At 39.9% G+C, this 20,860-nt stretch overlaps 1 protein-coding gene across 2 annotated transcripts in view; it reads left to right on the top strand.

Annotated features, from left to right (window-relative positions):
• Positions 1-20,860, top strand: part of ERBB4 (erb-b2 receptor tyrosine kinase 4) — a 657,056-nt gene that overhangs the window by 499,885 nt on the left and 136,311 nt on the right. Inside the window, exon 16 of one of the 2 annotated variants that reach the window (XM_071561781.1) lies at positions 5,500-5,574. In XM_071561781.1, coding sequence (XP_071417882.1) covers positions 5,500-5,574 — 75 coding nt within the window. Of the gene's footprint in view, positions 1-5,336; positions 5,382-5,499; positions 5,575-20,860 lie in introns of both variants that reach the window. The other variant, XM_071561783.1, reaches the window with a different exon arrangement.

The raw sequence follows: 20,860 nt of genomic DNA, 5'->3' as shown, positions 1-20,860 counted from the left end.
CTCCCTCCCAACTTGGTGTCATCAGCAAATTTGCTGATGATGGACTCAATCCCCTCATCTGAATCATCAATAAAGATGTTAAACAGGACTGGACCCCTGGGGAACACCACTGGTGACCGGCCACCAGCTGGATGCAGCTCCATTCACCAGCACTCTCTGGGCCCGACCCTCCAGCCAGCTCCTAACCCAGCAGAGGGTACACTTGTCCAAGCCATGGGCTACCAGCTTTTCCAGGAGTATATTATGGGGGACAGTGTCAAAGGCCTTGCTGAAGTCCAGATAGACACATCCACAGCCTTTCCCTCATCCACTAATGTGCCAATCCCCAGAGAAAGGACAAGTAAAAAGGCCAAAGGTCTCTCCCTGGTTTTATATGCCAAGGTGTGGTTTTCTCCCAAATGAGGTCCTATCCCTTTTCCATGAATCTAATACTACTCCTCATAGCAATTATCATCCTCTCTATTAAAAATGTGTCTGTTCCTGGGTATGTTTTTACCCCTCATAAAAGCAACACCCTCCCCCCCCCCGCCCATGTCTGGGTAGGCATGGCTATTCTTTTCTTCTGTTCCTAAAGACTTTGTGGCATATGATAACATTAATGAAGCTGTTCATGACTGTCCGAGATGTTTGGGGTTTATAGGTTGTGTCTTCTTGTCAACATTGCCAACATATGCCCACAGATAAAAGGGAAATCAGTTAATCTCTCTCATTCTCTCCTTCAATTCTGAATTCTCTGATTTCATACCCTTCCTTCAGAAATTAATAATAATTAAATTGCCCTCAGTCATGATTCTTCAGTGAAACATGTGGTGGGAACACATCTTGATAGTAGGCTCACAACTGAAAGATACAGGGAAAATGTAATTCTAATTTATTTACTATGCTTGTTCTCCTTGCTAGATCTCAGATCAAGTGCTGGAATGAACTCTGTGCCCTCCCAGTATAGCTTGAATACCCATCAAAAAGTGTTGAGCTGCTGCAGAGCAGTGCTCCCAGTGCAGTATTATCTCATTTGTTTAGTGCTGGTCTCTGTGAGTCAGGCTGTGTGATAAAATGGGTTGTTCTCATCCATTGTTTCTCATCAACTCTACCAGTTGTTGTCACCAAAGAAGGTACCTGTCCCATGTCTGTTCCCTGTGAGTGTTCTGCCACAATTCCATGGCACTTGCAGAGGATTGCTTTGCAGCCTGGAGGGTGAGCTTTGATAGCACTGTTCTCCCCCCTTATCCAAGTGCCTTGGTTTGAGATAAGCAACTGCCAACCCCCCCAAGCACAGAGAGAAAAGCCTCCCTCCTAACACCAGGGAAAGGGAGGAAAAGAGAGGGGAAAGAAAAAAAACACTTCAAACCACGTTTATACTAAAACTACATATATTTTTCACAGAAAGAAAGAGACAATTAGAAGAGAGTACAAATATACACTCACACAAGTCTGCAACAACAAAGTCCCCACTTCTTAACGAACACACAAATTCTACTGTCTTAACTACACATTACTTAAGAAAAGACTTATTCCCCAGGGAGACAAACTCAAGCAGAAAGGAGAGACCCAGAACAACACAGTTTACTTTCCTGAGATACCCTGTGAGCCAGTGGTGGGCCTGGTCCTCTCCATCCCCCCTGGGACAGCATCGTGTGTCCTCCCAAGAGGAGGCTGAGAAGCGACTGCCTTAACCACTCCCACACTGGTTCCTACTTCCCTGGAGATGATGTCATAATGTGGTATGGAATACAAACTTACTGGCTAGAAGAGGTCAGCTGTTGGCTCAGCCCAGCTCAGGTCAGCTGACAGCTTCAGCCTAGTCCACACTTCAGAGCCCAAATCTAGGCCCACCTGGGTGAACCCATAACACCAAGTATAATGACTGCTTCTGTTAACAGATGTATCATTATCCAGCCCTGTTAATAATCTTGCATTGACCAAAGAACTGCCAAACAGTGACTTCCTTGAATGCAACAACTGTGCTCTTGGCCTTACATTTCTGTGATCACTTTCAGCTACTTGAAGCCAGTTTGGAGCAGACCTGAAGCATGTAAGACAGCTATCCCACTCAGTTCATGGGAGTTGGGAAGCATTTGGCACCTTTGCTTGCAGAGCCAGCCAAAATGGAACACTTCCACAGGAATAAAATACTAATTATGTAATAGCCTGCGACAGGCTGGTTTCTTGCTGGGCAGGACACCAAATGGGAGCTCTCCCTGGACACCTCCCCTGACCATACAAATGCATTTTGGTGCACAGCTTTTTGAAGGAGGCGCATTGCTCTTCACCAAAACATCCTTTTCCTTCTAAACCAAGACCAGAAAAGTCAGAAGAGCCTTAGCAACACAGATGTGGTCCAGAAGGGCTTTGAAGGCACGAGCACTGTTTTGCCCCTAAAGCTTAGGTATATTTTCAGGAAGACATTAAGGATTCCAGGTGAAACAATTGTACGACCCCAGTCCCAAAGCCTCAAGCTTTACAGGGAGTATTACTTTTATTTAAGGCTTTAAAATGGTTTGGAATTTTGCAAAGCCTTTTAATTCTTTAATACCTTGAGGCTGTGTAAAAAGAAAATGCCACAGACCTTTCCAAAGAGATTTAATTTAGTAAGAAAATAGGCATTTTAACCAAAGGTTAAAAGCAGTAACATACAACCAAGACAAAGTATTTCACCTGAGTGCCCAGCACACACTAACTCATAGGAAAATACAACCCATCACAATTAAGTTACCCAAAATATTAAGAGGAAATAAAAGAGTGAAGAAAGAAAATTATTAAGAGAAGAAACAGGAGTAAACAGAGAGAGAGGAGTGAAGGAGTAACTCCACAGCTGTGCACAGCTAAGACCCCATCTTTCAGTCTTAAGGAAAGTTGATGAAAGACAATATTTCGCAGAGGAAAAAAGGATTGTTTCAGTAAAAAAAACCCATTGTTACTCCAGTTGTCAAGACTTGACATTTTAACTTGCTGTTTTCTATCAGATGTTGATTTCCTGTAAAGCTGGGATGAGCTCCAGGAGTCATTTTCTGTATAAGCTGTATTGAACTGTTGTAAGGTACTGAATATATCATTAATAAATTGGCATGTGTCAGTTAACCAGTTCATTTCACAGAGCAAACTTGGAAATGAAAATATCATCCAGACTCCAAGCAGAAGGAACCCTGGGAGAGAATGGGGCACGAGTGTGATGTATGATTGTGTCATGCCTGTACTTATATGTGTCAAAAATCCTGAAAACAAGGAATTTCTTTTCAGAAGAAAAATAGCTGATCCTTGGTGGTGCAAATACCCTGTTAATGGATGCTGCCATGACTCACACAGTGTTGTACTTCACTGCATGTCATCAGCACAGTCATTCAGGGAGGAAACAGGAAGTTGTTCAACATAACTCGGAGTCATTTAAATTGTACCTGGACAGTTTTCTCTTTGGAAATGGGAAATTACAAGTTTAAATAAAAAACAATGGTATTTTAACTTGGACTGGGTGAGGTCCAAACAACTCTCTCTTCTGGGATTCAAGTCTTGTCCTCCAAAGTCTGAGAGAATAAATGTGCAGGTGTGAAGTGACTCCAGGAAAACAGGCTCTTCATGATACTTGATCAGTTTTCTGAACTAGTAACAGGCACTCAGACCTTAATTTGAAGATGCCTTTTTATTTATAGCAAGAGTCTGAGCTCAGCTTTTCTTCACCTGCTAGTAAATGGAAGATCTGAACAACTTTTTTTTAGCCTCCTCCATTACTGAATTGGTTTTCTGCAAATTGCTGAGAATGCCATGAAAGGTAGAAAGATTGGAGGTGTCTGAGATGGGTTTAAATTCAGACAGTCCTGAATTCTGAAGTCCTAAAGCCTAGGACAGATGAAATTTCCAAGAAATCACATCAAGAGTTCTCTCTGTTAAGTTTTTAACTGCATTTAAATCATCCCCTTATGTTTATGCATTACCTGGTCACCTGGGTATTTAAGGAATCCTTTTTATGTCTGCACAGTTGCTGGAGGAAGCAACTATTGAGGAAATCCTTACGGTTTGTGTTTGCATGTCAGAGTTCTTATGTAAAAATAAAAATTCAAGCAAACAAACAAGGGCTAATGTTCACCCTGTCTGCTCTCCCTGATGAGCAGGTACGGGGAAATTGAAATCACTGACTTGATTATAAAATGGCAGAGTGGTAGCCAATTTAAATGCAGCAAAAGCTGATGAGTGGCAAGTGATGGTGAAGTGGAAAGATCTCCTGGGAGCATATTCAAACTCTCTCAGATTTTTGACATGCATATCCCTCCATCAAAGCTAGTCTGAAAGCAGCAGACTTTAAAAGAGTTGGGGATCATACCTCAAATTTAAAATGCCTCAACAGAAGTGAGTTTCAGTCTACTGATGTGTCAGATCACCTGCTCCTCTAGTAGGCATGCAGCCAAAAAAAAAAAATGGCTCTGAGATTTTATTAAAGCATTGAAATAAGTAGTTTGGTTTCCTTAAAATGCTGAGGGCTGGATACTCCCCATGGCTGCAGAGGGCCTAGCTGGGCATGCAGCACTGAAGGATATCTGCTTATCTTAACCTCTAAAAGCTTAAATTTAGGTCTCTTGAGAATCCTCACTGCTGTGTAAATGTGTAGTTGGCTTGCTATTTGAATAGAGGGGACCTAGGACAGCACTTCAGTCCTGCTTTTCGTGAGAAGGGAAATCCAGACATACACATGTTTTGCAAACAAAGCATTGCTGTGTTTCAGTAGTTCTGCATATAGGAATTCCCTGCATTTCCACTGCCTTTGGTGAGCACCTGCTGTTTGTGCAGGTGGAGGACTCCTGGCAGTATCTAAGGAAAGCAGAATAAAATGGCTCTATCAGCAGACACCATTTTGCTCTGATTTTTGTTGTTGGAAGTTGATCCTTGAGCTTCCCTGTTAAAGTATAGTCAGATTCCAAAATATTTCTGCAGTTGCCCTGGCTAGGAACTTAGAGCAGAATGAACAATTGCATCAATTACAGAAAGAAAAATAAGCTCTGAATTGTGTTCCTGGAGCACATCATGCAAATGAAGAGTTTCTGTGTAGTGATCACTGGTTTGATGATTCAGAAAAACATCCTGGAAAGGTAACTCTGTTGACACAATTCCCATGTATGCAGGTGAAACCTGCCTTAAGTGTTGTTTGAGCCAAGATACGACCAGCCTTGGAATGCTTGTTGCTATTATTGTTCCTATGGCAAGCTTGGTTTTGTCATAAGCTATAATTTTGTGATGACCTGGGTCTCTCATGAATGTTGTAATTACGAACACAAAGGGGATTCCTGATCCTTGAATCTGTAAATAACAGATTTCTCTCTCTCCCTGTTTTCCCTTTCCATCTGCTGCAGGTGCATAGGGCCACGTCTCGAGGACTGCATTGGCCTGATGGATAGGTACTTGCTGAGTGGTCGTTCCCTGTGTGTCTCCATCCTCCACGTGTGGACAAGGGTGCATGGTGTGCATGTCCTTGTGAATGGCAAATGACATCTTGTGTTCTGTAATTGCCTGCAGGTGTAGAGGTCCCGCTAGTCATGACTGCATTTACTATCCATGGACACGACAGTCCACTTTACCACAACATGCTAGGTAACATCCACCACTTCTCCATTCTTTGTACACAAGGTCTTGCCCTAGTTGCCTTAGGAATGTTATACTATCCAGTTTGTCCAGAAAAGCAGATTATAGGGGAAATATCATTTGTCCTTAAATAAGAAACACTCCTCAACATAAAAATTTACTTCTCCATTTGAAAACCAATTAAATATTTTGCTCATTTAGACTGATTAGAAAATGCCTTTTTTTTATTTTTAGCTTAAATCAGTAAGGATTGAATTCTGAAATTTGCTGCAGACATACCTGTTTCTAGAAAAAAATTAATTAGAAGTTAACACGATGAAAACTATGTTAATCTTGAAATTTATTTGTTTTCTGTTTTTTGGGCTTTTTTGTTTAAGACAGAGTTTAAAAATAAATAAACCTTTTTCTTGAAAAAAGCAAGTTTTAGCAAAACTGATTTTCTTCCTTAATTCACATAACACTACCATTTTATTTTTTCATTTTCTATTAAAAAAAAAATTGTGACCTTGCAGTAATTTTATTTTTCAGTAATAACAATTAAAATGAATGTAGGTTGTACATTTTTTTTCATGAAAGCCTTGCATTGACATTGAATTTGTTTATTTTTAAATTCAAACTGGTTAGTATGACTTCCAGGGTTGGGTTTTACTGTCCTGAGCTAAGACTAGATGAAAAATATATAATTTCAGACAAATTCATCTCATTATGGATTTTACTTTTTTTTCTTTTAAAAAAGATTTTAAGATTGCCTTTCCTTCCTAGTTGTCTACCTGATGTGAGTATTCCTATTTCTACCTGTTGAGGGAGAACATATTTCAACATGACTAGTAGTGCACTGTAAATGCTATCAAATTTTATACTTGTTTATTAAATCAATATCAGTTCCAACTTTATTAATGGACCAATTAATAAGCAACAAAAGATGACTGAGTTTTTCAATATGTCTGTGTTTTGTTTTAATCTTTCTGATCTGAAATATCCCACTTGAGATACTTCTGTGGAGACTCATTTTAAGATGTACTCATTCAAACAGAGTTGTCCAAAACAAGAAATGAGTTTTAAACATTTCATTTCATCCACTTAAGTACAAATACGAAAGGTGTTTTGTTATTTGCATAAGTTTAAAGATCTTACCAAAGTGCAAGTGATGAAGTACTTTGGTAACCAATTTAAAAGTACCACATACTTCATCAACTGGACTTCTAATCACTTTTTGAGGGAAAAGTGAAGGCTTCATACTGGGAAGAACAACTCGTGGACTGTGGCGTAGCTTTCCTGCTGCATTACAGGCTGCTTGCTGCCTTCCTGCATTAGCCCAACAGCCAGTCAGACCTTGTTCATAGACAGACAGACAGACTATGCTGAGTTGGAAGGACCCCCAAGGATCATCGAGTCCAACTCTCAAGCCAATGGCCCACACAGGGGATTGAACCCATGACCTTGGCATTATTACAACCAAGTTTTAACCAACTGAGCTGATCACTGTTATTTCAAGTGGTATAACTCCAAAACTTACTGTCTGCATTGAGAATATTCAGGTAGTAGTAAATACAACTCTGGAGGTACTGCCAAATACCAGTTGAACTTGATGGAAAGACTCCTGTTAATTGCCATGGTTGTGAGATTGGGCCCTGTATTTAAAAGTGGAATTAAGGGACTGGAATCTCAAACATGACAATAAAGTAGCAAAGAAAGTGTTCTCTAGTAGGGTGCCAAGCTGAAGATATGTCTTAGCAGGCAATGTTTCATTTGGATTTTGTGTTGTGCAAATTTCAGGTTTTGTCTCCTTGAATCCACTTTCAAGGTAGTAAAACAAAGTATAAAGGGGGTTGGAAATGAAAGCAATTGTTTTACTCTGCTCAGCTGAATAATTTCCTGCTCCATTAAGTTTGAGGAGAAGACCCTCAAATGTTTACTTTAAATCTGATGGGGTTTTTTTTTGTTTCTTCCAACCTTGCTGGATTTATTTTAGCAAAATATACTACACTGTGTTTAAATGTCAGAATGTATTCTTTCACTTTCAAGGCAAAGATGGAAATTTCATACCTCCATATTAGACTCATGAAATTATGCTCTTTTTCTCTCTGTGACAATGGGGTATTTTGTTTGGATTGAAAATAGGCAAAACTGCACTGGCAAAGTGATACTTTTTATTACAGTAGGGGTGTAAACCAAAAATAGAAGCATTTAACTTTAGATAGAACCTTATTCCTGCCCCTTTAACAACTATTGGTCCTTCTGACACTTATCGTTCTTAAATTAATTAACAATTAGTTTGACCCTTATCCATTGACTTAAATTTGTTACATGATGTAAATTATCAGTGACTTGAAGGGGGTAGAGTTATCTGCTGTTCAAGCAGCTGAAAGTGTGAGCAGGGCTTTAACCTAAATAACAAGATATTCCTCATCTTCTCCTATTTCCATTTTCATAACAGTGTTGCCTTTTTTTTTCCAGTTTTGCAGTTTGCAAATTGCTTATGCCATGATCCATTGACTTGAGGGCTTTTGTAGGGTCTGGTAGAACAGCAGAGGAATTCTTACTGTCATGTTTAATAAAGACAAATCAGATGTGCATCACATAGCTTGGTGAAACTTCAGTTTTCCTGCTTTTCTTTTGTCCCTTTGATTTTGTGGGGGGATAAGATGTTACCTTTGGCAAGCATGCCTTTCTGCATAGGTTTTTTTTGGCTTTTAAACCTTTAGGTTCAATAGAGTTCTGTCCAAAAGAATGCAAGAAACTCTTACCGTTTCCTGTTTTCAGCTCAGTGCTGCATATTGGGGCTATTTGAGTCCTTTTCCCCTGCCTACTTGATAGGTTACTTGCTGGATCTGATGTACCTTTTTGTTTCTGCTCTGAGGACCTGTATTTATGTGTGTTTAGTTTATCCTTACAAAGGCTTTCATTGTATTCTGAAGTGCCAGGAAAAGTTCAAACTGCAAGTGAGTTAAAAGTCACAGGAGAAATTAGTGTCCCTCTGTTTGTGGCTAGTTGCAAATTCTGGCTATTGTCATTATAGCTCTTGGTTTACTGTAGGCAAATCATGTGGCAGGGAAAGCCTTCCCTTGCATTTGTGAGGCATTCTGTCTGTGTTTACACTGTGTTTAATTCGTAGCATCCCTGTCTGTTGTCTGACTGTAATTTGTGTGATTCACCAGGGCAGTTTGCTGAGCAGGGTTTCTGCCTGACCTCTTTGAGATGCTCAGGTGACACAGAGGCCTGAAGGAATGGGATGGGCCTTGCCAGTAGAGAATTCCCCATGCAAGGTAGAGTCCTTGGCTGGCATGTAACTAACTTCACTGCTTTTTTGCCCTCCTTTCTGTCCCATTACATCATTCCCTGCTGTGCTGAACATCTCAGCCCAGGGAACAGAGTGACTGATATGATAGGAAAGAATCAGCACCTTGATTTTGCTGGTCTGAGTAAGCTGATATCCCTGTTTATCCCTGGAGAAAATGTTATTCACATTTAGCTTTTAACCAACAGAAACTAATTAGCCAGACCCACCATTGTCAAGTGAATACAATGGTGTGTAGAAGGTAACTCCAATTACAATCCTAATGCTAGCTTTGTGTCAGAAAAGAACAAAGCTCAACAAATCATCACCTCCTCGACAAAAAACCAAATCTGGTTCTATGTGCTGTGTGGATGTACAAGAGCTAATTAACAGCAAACCCTCTGTAATGTGGGCAAATCCTTTCATAGCTGTTTTGGACCCTGGCACAGTATGACTTCAGTGGAATTTCACAGCAGCTTTGAGTAGGTATTGGGGAAGGGAAACCACTTCTAATAAACTGCTTATGTTCATTGCTTTCATGGTGTTCTGTTCCGTTGCTTGGAGGAGAGTGTTCCACGTGCCCAGTACTTTTTGAAATAATTATTCTGAAGGGGAAGAGGGTCTCTGTGTAAAATAAGAGGGGGAAATACGTTCTGTGAGTATGTTACTTGATCGGTGAAAAATGCTGCTCATGAGAGACTTTTACGATGGAGCTTTCTGATACTGCATCAGAACAGAGCAGTTGAAGAAACAGATTCATTTTTTAAGAATCAGCACTAGAAAAACTGGCAGTTTCTGATCCTGCCTCTGTGGGTTGGATAGAGCTGTGATCTGTTTAGAACAGATTGATAGAGTAATCCCAGTTCTGTGTCAGAACTTAGCTCTTCTAAACTGGTTCTCAAGCCAGACTTTTTCTGTGAGCACTTTTTATTGTTGCAACAGCATTTCCATGCCTGAGGCTTTGGGTGGGATGCATTAGGAGTACCCCTGTGACATACATGTAAGTCACTATGGTGATTTTATTAGCTCCTCCACTTTTTACCTCTTCTACTTAGTAAAACTGGTATTTTTAGGAAAGGGGTTAGGTGGGCTTTCCTTCTTTCCTGCTGAACACATGGAATCACAGAATGGTTTGGGTTGGAAGGGGCGTTAAAGATCATCTAGTTCCAACCCCCTTGCCATGGGCAGGGACATCTCCCATTAGACCAGGTTGTTCAATGCCTCATCCAACTGGCCTTAAACACTTCTAGGGATGGGGAAGACACAGGTTTTCTGGGCAACCTCTTCCAGTGCTTCACCATCCTCACAGTAAAGAATTACATCCATATATCTAATCTAAATTTCCCTCTTTCAGCTTGAGATCTCAATACAGGTAATAAATCTTTCATTGGTTTAAAGATTCTTTTCTCTACAATGTTCAGAAAGCTTTGTCTGATCTGTGAGGGTTTCTGCTTCATCTCACGGTTGGTTGCTGTGCTCTTACAGTATCTGCTACTACAGAGAGAATTAACCTCTTAAGGCTGGGAGAGTGAAAGAGTTCAAGCAATTTTACACAATGCTGTTTAAATCTGTTTTGTGGCTCCAGTCATTTGAGGATCCTGTTGAGAGTGTACAGGATAGAATAAGGCCAGAAATCTGTTGTTTCTATTACAGTTTGTTTTACAAAGAGTGGAAATGTGAGTGAAAAACTTGCAGTATTTTGAGACTGTTGATACTCATTGACCAAGTTTCTCAGCAGCTTTGCTTGTTTGATGAGTTTGGGTCATATTCATGATTGCACAGTGGTTGTGCCAAGCAGAGAAATGCCACTGAGGGGTTATAGATGCTGCCTTATGGACAGAGGAGTGCCAATCCTTACCATCTCACTAGACATGTCCCAGTCCATGCATTTCTTCAGCTGCTGAGATCTGAAAAAACCATCAGTGCAGCATCCAGGCTTAAAGAGCAAGCAAGCAGGTTTCTTGCAGAAATGTGCAGAGACTTGTATGTGGTCTGCTTATCAGACAAGGTGACATGAATAGGATTTTGTCAGGTCCTAGTCAGGTTCTTTGCAGAGACATCTCAATAAAATCTTTTGTTTGACTTGGTGTTTTGTGGGGTTTGCTTTGCTACTACAAGTTGCAAAATGAATTTTCAAATACATTGAAAATAAGAAGATTTTTTTTTCAGAAAATGGACTAAGGTATTTTTACTGAAATATAGGCAGTAAAAATATTAAGTGATTAGGCCAAACATGGCAGGTCCCTGTGAAAAGACAAGAAGCATTAGGAAATCTGAACTGAAAATGTCTTGTTGCAATGGAAAACAACACAGTGCCATTGCAGAGATCACTGCTCATCAGGCTAAACAGGCCTTGTATTGTGTGTCTTTGCTGGTTTGGCTACACTAATAATACACAATGCAAAAATAAAATTATGCCATGAAGAAGCAAATTTATTATAAAGCAAGAGGATGTGTCTGACCATTCTCCATTGGCTTTCTTTCATAGCTGGAAATGAGGATTTAATTTAAATTTAACATTGTTATAAATTAATTATCTATTATTAAAAATACATTTGTAGAGCTTTAGAAATATGTAAGATGCAGGGTTGTTTAAACCTCAGGGATGGTTTTTTAATAATTCATTAATATTTAACATGCAGTAAATCAGAACTAAATCTTACAGTCTTACTTCCAATCTACCTGTGTAGTGTAGGATTTGTTGCTCTTGTATATTTAGAAAATTTACCTGATGAATGTATTTGAGTGGACAGTCCAGCCCAGACTTAATTCTCTGCATTCTGGCTTACTTGGTGACCTGGCAGGTGATACAGGAGCTGCAATTCTAGCACACAACACGAAGCTCTTGGTGGGTTTCTTTAGAGCAGTATGTTTGTAGTACTGTGCTGGTGTTGTAAGTGTAAATACAGCTAAGTCTGCTTAATTAGATATCTTCAGATCAAAGTTAGTGTGTCCAGCCATGCAGGTGGAGATTGTGTTGGGGTTTGGAATAGATTTATTCCTTTCTGGTATCAATAAAGTAATCTTGCAAGAACTTCCCCACGTGTGTGCTTTTCATTGCCTATTTAACACCAGTTAAATATTTGCTGGAATGATGGAATCTGGAACCCTTGATGCAGATGAGAATTTACATTTGAAGTCTGCAATTGATGTTGGCTTTTTTTGTTTACATAAAAACCCTATGTTCTACTTCTCAGTTAATTTGCAACATTTTTCCCAGCATTGTATCAAAAATAGTGGATAACTTCTAATGGTGATAGTATAGTTTAAAGTGAGTTGGTTTTGTTTGGTTTTGGCAGAAATAGAAATACCAGTTGGTATTTTACCAGTGAGTAGCCTGCAAAGTAATTAAACAAGCTATAGACTGAGGAATGAACAAGCTTCTGTCCTGTGGTGCTGCATGTGGAAAATTGTACTGCAGCAGTTACCAAAGGTGGAAATATTGCCACAAATAGCAGCAACAGTGCAGGAAAAGAGCATTAGTAAATCAAGCCACCAAAGCAAACTACTTCATCTTATTATAATTTTGCCCGTGCTGGAAAGTAAAATAACAGGGTGGGAAAGTGTCATATAAATTATCTGTACCATTCAGTAGTAGTTGCAAATAATCACATTCAAATTCTATCAAGAAAGGGGGACTAATACTAAACTCATTTCCTATGCCATACCCTCTCTCTGTTAGTTCAGCTTCCTTTACATCTCTTTTCCATAAAGTTGGGATGTTTTGTCTCTTTTCTACCTTGTTACAGTGGTAGTGGATAGAGTTGAACAAGAAGGTGGACCCTGTGCCTTCAGAGAGGCTGACACTTATCTCAGGACTGTGTGTTAGAGAGGCTTTAGAGAAGAACCAGCAGGAATAGTGCATTGTGTCTTGAAGAAGTTTGAGAACTCAGTGAAAGCTTATTTTGGCTGAAAGTGAAAGACCCGAATTATCCTCTAAAAGTACACAGTCAGGAGCAAAAGTTTTGTTAAGGATGGCAGTAGTCTGAAAAGGAGGGTGGGTGTCTGTGAAGTAATGAAATCTGAAAGACATTCAAAGCAGCAAAATGCCAGTTCATTTCTAATGAGGGTTAATAATCTCTGGAATTATTTTTCCTTGTAATGCTCTCTTCTCCAGTAAGAGATTTGTGCAATCAAGACTGGGACTTCTTCTTGCAAGCGTGGTGGGTTTATGCTGAGCCTGGATGCTGTGCTATAGACACTGGGGCAGAGAATTGTCCTGGTTCTTCCTGTCATTGCTTACAGGCGACAGTAGCACTTCCATGTCCATGACTATAGTTTCCAGCTATAATCAGACTTTGGCTTATACTCTAAGATTAGGACTTCCTTTGAATTTTCATTCCTAGTGCTGTGTTGGACACAGACAAGAAAATCTAGCTGCTGATTCCTTCACTTTGGTTCCTGTCAGCTGTAGTGAGGCACTGAGTGAGAGTTCCACATGACTTTATTCAAGATTCTTGTTTTGCTGACATATTCGTGTTCATTAGCAGACTTTTGCTATGAGAGATGAGAAACTCTGATTCAGATATTCTTTGTACTTCTGTCAGAAAATTTCATGCCTTTTTTCACTCTGATGTAAATATTTATTGACACCATTTTCATATGCTGGTGAACAAGCTCTTTTGAAGACATATTGGCTGTTTAATCAATAGAAGATGATGTAGAAACTCATTTCTGTAGTTATCCGAGATTGAACAAATGATGAAACAGTCAAGGAGAGATTGTGGGATACTGTGAAAAACAGGTGTTGTCTACTTCTGATTGAGCTTTTCTTTGGCAGAGAGTTGTGAGGAGGTAACTGTATTTGCATGTTGTGGTTCATCTCTCAGCCCATCTGATAGTCTCATACTGAAGACTTGTGGCTTTTATACAGAACTCTGAGAACAAATACAGCCTTATCATCAGGACAAATGATCCAGTCATGATGTAATCCCTGCTTTGTCAATGATACGAAATCTTTCTTGTAATACCTGAAAGAAAATTGTCAGAAATGCAATCAACCTTTCAAATAAGAAGTGGGAAATGTTTCCTCAAGTAATTTGTCTTAGACTCCTAATACTCTTCCTGTGAAATAGTGTGTCCGTTGGAACACAGGACATCAAAGAAATACACTGGTGTGTTGTTTGCCTCTTAAAAGGCTCACCTGGCTTTTTGTTATATGTTCTTATTTTCTTGCTTTTCCATTGTAACTCACAGTTATCCACTTGTAGTAAACCTAATGATGTCTACATACATCACTGAAATTAAGTAGCACAAAAGCTTCGAAGGATCAGAAACTGTAAAGCACCCTAAGATAAGTAAAAAGAAGAGGTGAGAGTGAAAAGGTAGAAGCAAATGAAAGGACAGAGTATGTGTTTTCAATTTGTTGCCGTTTCTTTTGCTCCAGTTAATGCTGTTAAGGTTTAGCCAAGTTAGAATCTGTAGGTTTGATGTCATGCTGAAGAGAAGACAAGACACTGTGTTCCCTGCTTTTGATAATGCAACGTATTCATCTGAAAATTCATCTGGAAATAATGCCAGAAGCATGGACAGGATATACAGGTCCTGTAGGCTGGTTGGTCAGTCAGAAGCAAAGAAACTGCAATGAGCTGGTAGACTGGAGAGAAGAGGACTAATTCCAGTTCACCATCACAGCAGTGGGCAAACCAGTCTCTTCTAAATTCCCAGTAGGCTTTAATCAGCTATTGGAATATTTTCAGTTCATGTCAGTGGGCTCTGTATCAGTGGGCATTTCTTTACTTGATTGAATAACCTTCCCAAAGAAATTGTGTAAATTCAAAAGTAAATTACATCTTTCCCTGCCCTTCATGATCTGATGTAGGGGGAAAAAAAAACCAGGTAAAAAGTATTCCTGCATTAGAATGGACCACTAGTTGTTAATATACATAGTCTCAGTCACAGAAGGATAATAGACAAAGAACAGATTGAAGAGATAATATCCTTGCTTTAAAACAGTCCCATCTCCTGTAGATACACGTTTCTCTCCCTCATGACAGTGATATCCTCTGCAAGTGAATATAACTTGGATGCAGGCTAAGTTCAGTGCTGTCTTACCATGTCAGCTTTGGGGGAACAATCTGTACTTCATTTTCCTGCATCAACCTGTGGATCAGGCTACAAATTCCAAACCTTGTGATGTTTGAGTCAGCTTTTAATCAATGGATTTTTAAAATAAGGGAGCACTTTCCAGGAAAATTCCAGTAACAAAAGGGTACCCTTAAGAAAGTAAGCCAAAACCTATAGCTGTAGCAGTATGTTTGTGTGTGCTCTCTCAAGGTTTTATCAGCCTTTGTTGTGCTGTTAATGACTTAAATATTCCAAATGCATGTATCTTTGAAGTGAAATGAGAAGCAATCCCTCTCTCCCTGTCTTGGTTTGAGGGGAAAAAACCAAGATGTTTGCCCACAAGCAGGGGAGGGGCCTTCTCCACAATAATCACGTCACTCTTTATCAAATTTAAGAAAAAAGGAATTTAATACAAGAAGGATAACTGTTCTTAACTGCTATATATAAACAGACTAGTGCAAACTGCTTCCCCAACACCACAAGAGAAAGAAAAAAAACAACAACAAAACCCAGCAGGTTTTCCTCTGTGAGGAAAGTTATACTTAAGCAGTGTCAGTGTCACAGCCCAGCTGGCTGCAGAGTGAGTTTCCAGTCCCTCTCCAGCGAGACAGACAAGTGGTGGCTCTCAGATGGACTCTGTGTCTCCTGTCCCAGATAAAGGAAAAAGAAAGCTGAAAGTGGGGAACCACCACGTGTCCTGGAAAGCAGCTGCACACCTCTCTGTCCCGGGTCACTGCCCCAGCCGGGGCGGGCAGGCTGTGACGCTGCAGGCGGTGGTGAGACTGGAACAGAGGATGGGACCCCAGATGCAGGAACCAGGAGAAACAGCCGTGGCGAGGAGAAAAGCAGCGGCTCAGCCAGAAGCCCCAGCAGTGCCAGCAGAGCAGCTTCCCTCCTGGACAGCCACCGCTCCTGCCTTCCACCGAGCTAAGAATGGAAAAATGTCCCCAAAACCAAAAGAGACAAACCTGTCCCCACCCAAGTGATCTGCAGTAACTACTTCTTTTGTTACCTGCTGGCATGGGCAGTGAGTGGCAGGGGAGAGAATTTACATAATAATCCCAAACTACAACACTCCCTTACAAGAGAGGCAGGAGGGGGAAAGGTATCAGAGGCTTCTCTCTCCTTGTTTTCTTGAGCTCTAGTGATCTTCCAAAGCTGTGAGACCTAAAAGGCACAAAAGGCAGGAGAATCCATAGAGTGACAGAAGGGCTGGTACTTAGGTTTGGGGACACAGGGAAAGGAAGGTGTTTGTGGCTGAAAGATGATGCTTAAAATTGGCTCTTAAAACCGCTCAGACTTAATTTATGGTTTTAGCAGGCAGCATTCCTTCTATTACCACACTGGATGCACGAGAATCTAATCTTTTCAAAAGTGTGCACACAGCTGCAAAGGCCTCTTGCTTTTATTTAGTTACCTAATTACAGTTGAAAGCATTACATAACACTGTTACACCCCCTTCCAAAACCATTAGTCCCACAGTAGCACCTTTGCCCCACCCCTGACATACCTTCTGAATTTGTGTCGGAGGTCTTGAGAACCATTTATCTTCATCTTGTTTTCATCTACACCTTCTGTCCTGCTTGGAACCATTTCAAGGCTTCTGGGCCTTCTGAATAGTTTTGACTAGAATATATCTGCAGTACATTCCATACAAATTAGATATCCTTTCTAAAATCTCCATCTGTTGAAGTCCTTGATGAGGAGCATCAACAATATTTCAAAAATTTTGTACAAAAAGTGATTGGCTAATGCTGTTCTAAAGTATTAAAAGCCATATTAAAAATCTATACACTATGGATCTTAAGGCATCAAAGAGAAAAAAAAGATTTTTAAGCCAGATCACCACTTCCCCAGATGCTTGGCCTGCTCTGTTCTGGTATTGTAGAAGCTGTTGAAAGATGACTTTCTAACATTTGGAAGCTGCATAGTTAATCCTGTATCTGCAATGAGTTCTGTAATCTTCTGTCATACAGAAATTTGGGAGAAGGAAGAGTTTTACTAAATGTTCATTTGCCTTTATGTGGGCTGTACTGGACTGCAAAATAATCATAAACCAGCTGTTGGAGAGTGTAGGTTACCCTGAGCAGTACCCTCAGCATGGACACAAGCTGCTTTTCCAGTCTGCGACTGTCAAGATGGTAGGAGGTTGCTGTGTACACAAACAAAACAAACAAGCAAACAAAACATCAGCAGAGCTGAGAGCAGCTGATGAGTATGAGACTCACAAAGGCTGGTTTCCTTTGGCTTGCCTTACAGACAGTGAAGTGGAGGAGATTCCTTTGGGTGGCTGAGGAAATGGAGAAGAGGAGTGAAAGTGTGTGAGTTTGAAGCTTCTAATCTGAACTTTTTTTTTTAATCACCTCTGGGGGAAGTGCTTACAGTGAGATGATGAGTAGAATTAAGAGGAGTTGCAAGATACTCCAGAGTTTCTTTCTACTTCACTTGGTACTATAAGAACTACTGGGAGATGACCAGTAAGTTATGGGCATGGAAGAATTTTTCAGCATATTATTGTATAGAAGATAATCCTGTATAACCTATGTCAGAAAGAGAATATCAATTTTATGTGAGGGTTTTTCCCCCAATAATAAAATGTGATTTTCCAATGATCAATACAGTTATGTAGGACATTTACACAGTATGCTGTCTATATAAAATAATAGGGATAAATCCAAAATCAGCATCAGGCATACTCAAAGAAATTCATCATACCCTCTCTATCTACCTTGGATTTTCCTCAATATTTATGAGAACTGGCTGCATTTATTCCCTGGTGTGCATGACAAAGATAACTTCTGCATATTTAGAACTTAAATGACGAGTAGCTAAAATGTGTGTTGAAGTTAACAGCACTGTGGCCATTACTAGAATTCTCATAAATGTCTCAAATGCTGTATTTATATATACATTTATACCAGTGCAGAATGAAGTGTTATTATGTTGAAGTGTTACTATTTTGATTTCCACTTTGCAGGAAAGATTTTCAATCATATGTATGTATGGGTGTTTGTAATCCACAAATGATGCATCGATGTGTATTTCCAAACACATCCTATAAATCCTCTATGCACTCTAATCTCAAACATAGGTACAGAAATGCTTTAATGCCACCACTTGTTAAAAAAAACTCGGGTGAAACCCATGTAAGCTCTTATTACAGAACAAATGGTTGGATATGACAGGAAACTTCAAGATCAGGAACACAGCGTGACAGTTCTATTCTCATCAGTTTATTGTGTTTGTTTTCATAGAATCCCAGAATGGTTTGGGTTGGAAGTGACCTTAAAGATCATCTTGTTCCAATCCTGTGCCATGGACAGGGACACCTTCCACTAGACCAGGTTGCTCAGAGCTTCATCCAACCTGGCCTTGAACCCTTCCAGGGATGAGGCAGCCACAGCTTCTCTGGGCCACTTGAGCCAGCACGTCACCACCCTCAAAATAAAGACCTTCTCCCATATATCTAACCTAAATTTTCCCTCTTCCAGTTTAGATGTTTGGGAGTTTTCCCCTTTGCCAGTGCTGAGCCTTGCTCTGACTGCTCCCTCACGTGCAGTGATTTGTTCTTCTTGGAGAGGTGGTCCAGCAGGGGCTGGGGCTCTCTATGCGCAGCATTTGTTTGCATAAAGAAGAAACATAAAGTAATAAACTCTTCAGAGAAGGGAATCTAGGATAGAATGTCGGTCTTGGTTCCCAAATACAGTCCTTGAAGGTTCCCTACTGTGAAATACTCCAGGAGATTGTGAAAGCAAATGCTTGTTGTCCCATATGATTCAAAGCTGGAGCAGGAAGGTCTAGTGGTCACAACCACTTTATACAAAATATCTACTCCATGCTCTTCACATCTCCTGAACAATTACTCTCAGGGAAAACTAACATTCTGAAAAAGCAGTCAAAGGAGGCAGATATAAAAAGAGAGATTAATGCATTTGCAAAAGAAAGGTAATGATTTGTGAAGTAAAGTAAAAGTGAAGGATGCGAGGTAGAGAAAGCTTCCTCTTGCAACTCCTTAAAGGTAGATGATCCACTTAGGCAGTCTAGAGGTGTAGTCATGTATGGGTTTGGATATTTCTTCTGCTGAATAGCTCCATTTCGGCAAACACTTAACTGGAATTGAAGGGAATAACAAGCACTTTGCACAAGTGGGATTACAAAATGTGTTTAAAGAAATGTAGCAGAAGGAAGAGCACCATATTCCATCAGCTTTTCTCCTCTTTTTTTTTAAATACTCCTGAACATTCCTTCATATTCTCTATTCTTTATGGTTTGACCCAGCTTCATATTCTCTATTTTTTATGGTTTGACCCAGCTTCATATTCTCTATTCTTTATGGTTTGACCCAGCTTCCAGTGAATATTTTGGCTACCTACTGATTTAATATGGACCTTACCATGCATTTCTCAAGCAACGTAACTTGCTCTGTGGTACTTCTGGATCTGACAGTGGATAAATAGCAAACAGTGCCACCAAAGTAGTTTATGTTTCTATTTGAGGAAAGCATGTTTTCTTGATTAATAATTTGATGTGCACAGACAGGAGGAGCCAGTTGACTGCCACTGGTTGCAGAGAAGCAGGAGGAGTTGATTGCTTCTAACCAGAATGCTTATGCAAAGGATAATCCTTTATCCTTTATCCTCTTTGAGCCACCATTGATAGTTTTGGTTTCAGAGCAGTCTGCCAGCACCTGTTGTCATTACAGCTTTCCTTTGTTAAAAGCAAAATATTACTCTTCCAAAAGAAGTTGGGAAATATGACAAGTTTATAAAGAGGATTGCTCTTTTACTTGATGAACCAGCTTCACCTGTGAGTCCAATCTCGTGGGTTTAACTGGCTTTGTGTCACGTATAAATCAATCTACCTCTTAAGGGTTCTGACTTTGCATATTTTTAAAAGAATGCTAATCTGTTTGCTTAAAGGGCAATCCTCAAAACAGAGTCACTGGTTTTAAAAACAGCATTCCATTTTGTTAAGTTGAGGCAGGAAAGAAAAATCTCAGTCTAAAAATAACAGGGAGTGAAAGAGTTGTTATTTGGGCTTTTCAGTTTTACAGGACAGAAGCCCATAAAAAGCCTCCATACAGGTGCTATAATCCCAGATATTTCAGTAGTCATTCCCAGTCAGCTGTTAACAGGGAGTTAAAATGTAGAGTTCTTGGTAATTTATAGGGAAAACTAACAGAGTGATTGTTCTGAACTATGCCATTCAGATTTAAAAGTAATTTTTAAAGAAATCTGTTGTGCACTGTGTGTGCTTAATTATAATAAGGATGTCATCAATTTATAATCAATGCATATTATTGTCTAGAATGCTAGGTTTTATTAATTTTCAAAGCTATACTTATACTTTTTCTTTGTCCTCACTGATTTTGCTGAGAGAAATGGGGATCCCTGTCTGCTTAAAAAAAAAATAGAGGCATGAGTAGGACACACTTTTACATTTTAGGGGATACACATACATTTGTTTGTGTCTCGTTGGTGTTAAATTTTCAGTGAACAGAAACATGTGAACAAAATCTGTGTAACCCTTCAGTAAATTATGTCAACACATGTGAAACATTTTGATGTGTCCTAAGGGCACATCTTGGCCAGTGATGTGCTGGAGGATGAAGGTGTGTGGACTGTCACTTACAGACTGCAACTGTGTGTTCTGCATGTGTTGTTCTTACTTGGCAAAACCAGTGAAAAATCCCTGGGCATGCAGGTAACTTGTTTACAGTGATCTAGAAATGTCCTTGAAATGGTTGCTCGAGGATGGCTTTGATATAGGAACCACTGTGGGTTAGGAAAAAGCAATTTTGACAATAGATATTTGTTTGTCTGCATTAGCCTTGGTGAAAATGAAAGCTGTGTTTGATGTTTAGTGATGTTTAACTGCTGTGTGGACTCAGCCATAGACTGCAAACCTGAGGTAATTTTGCATACTGAAAATTTGTGGCTAGTTGACTGCCCA

This window comes from Pithys albifrons, chromosome 8 (assembly GCF_047495875.1).
Source record: "Pithys albifrons albifrons isolate INPA30051 chromosome 8, PitAlb_v1, whole genome shotgun sequence".
NCBI lineage: Eukaryota > Metazoa > Chordata > Aves > Passeriformes > Thamnophilidae > Pithys > Pithys albifrons.
This window is presented reverse-complemented; position numbering and strand designations above follow the sequence as displayed.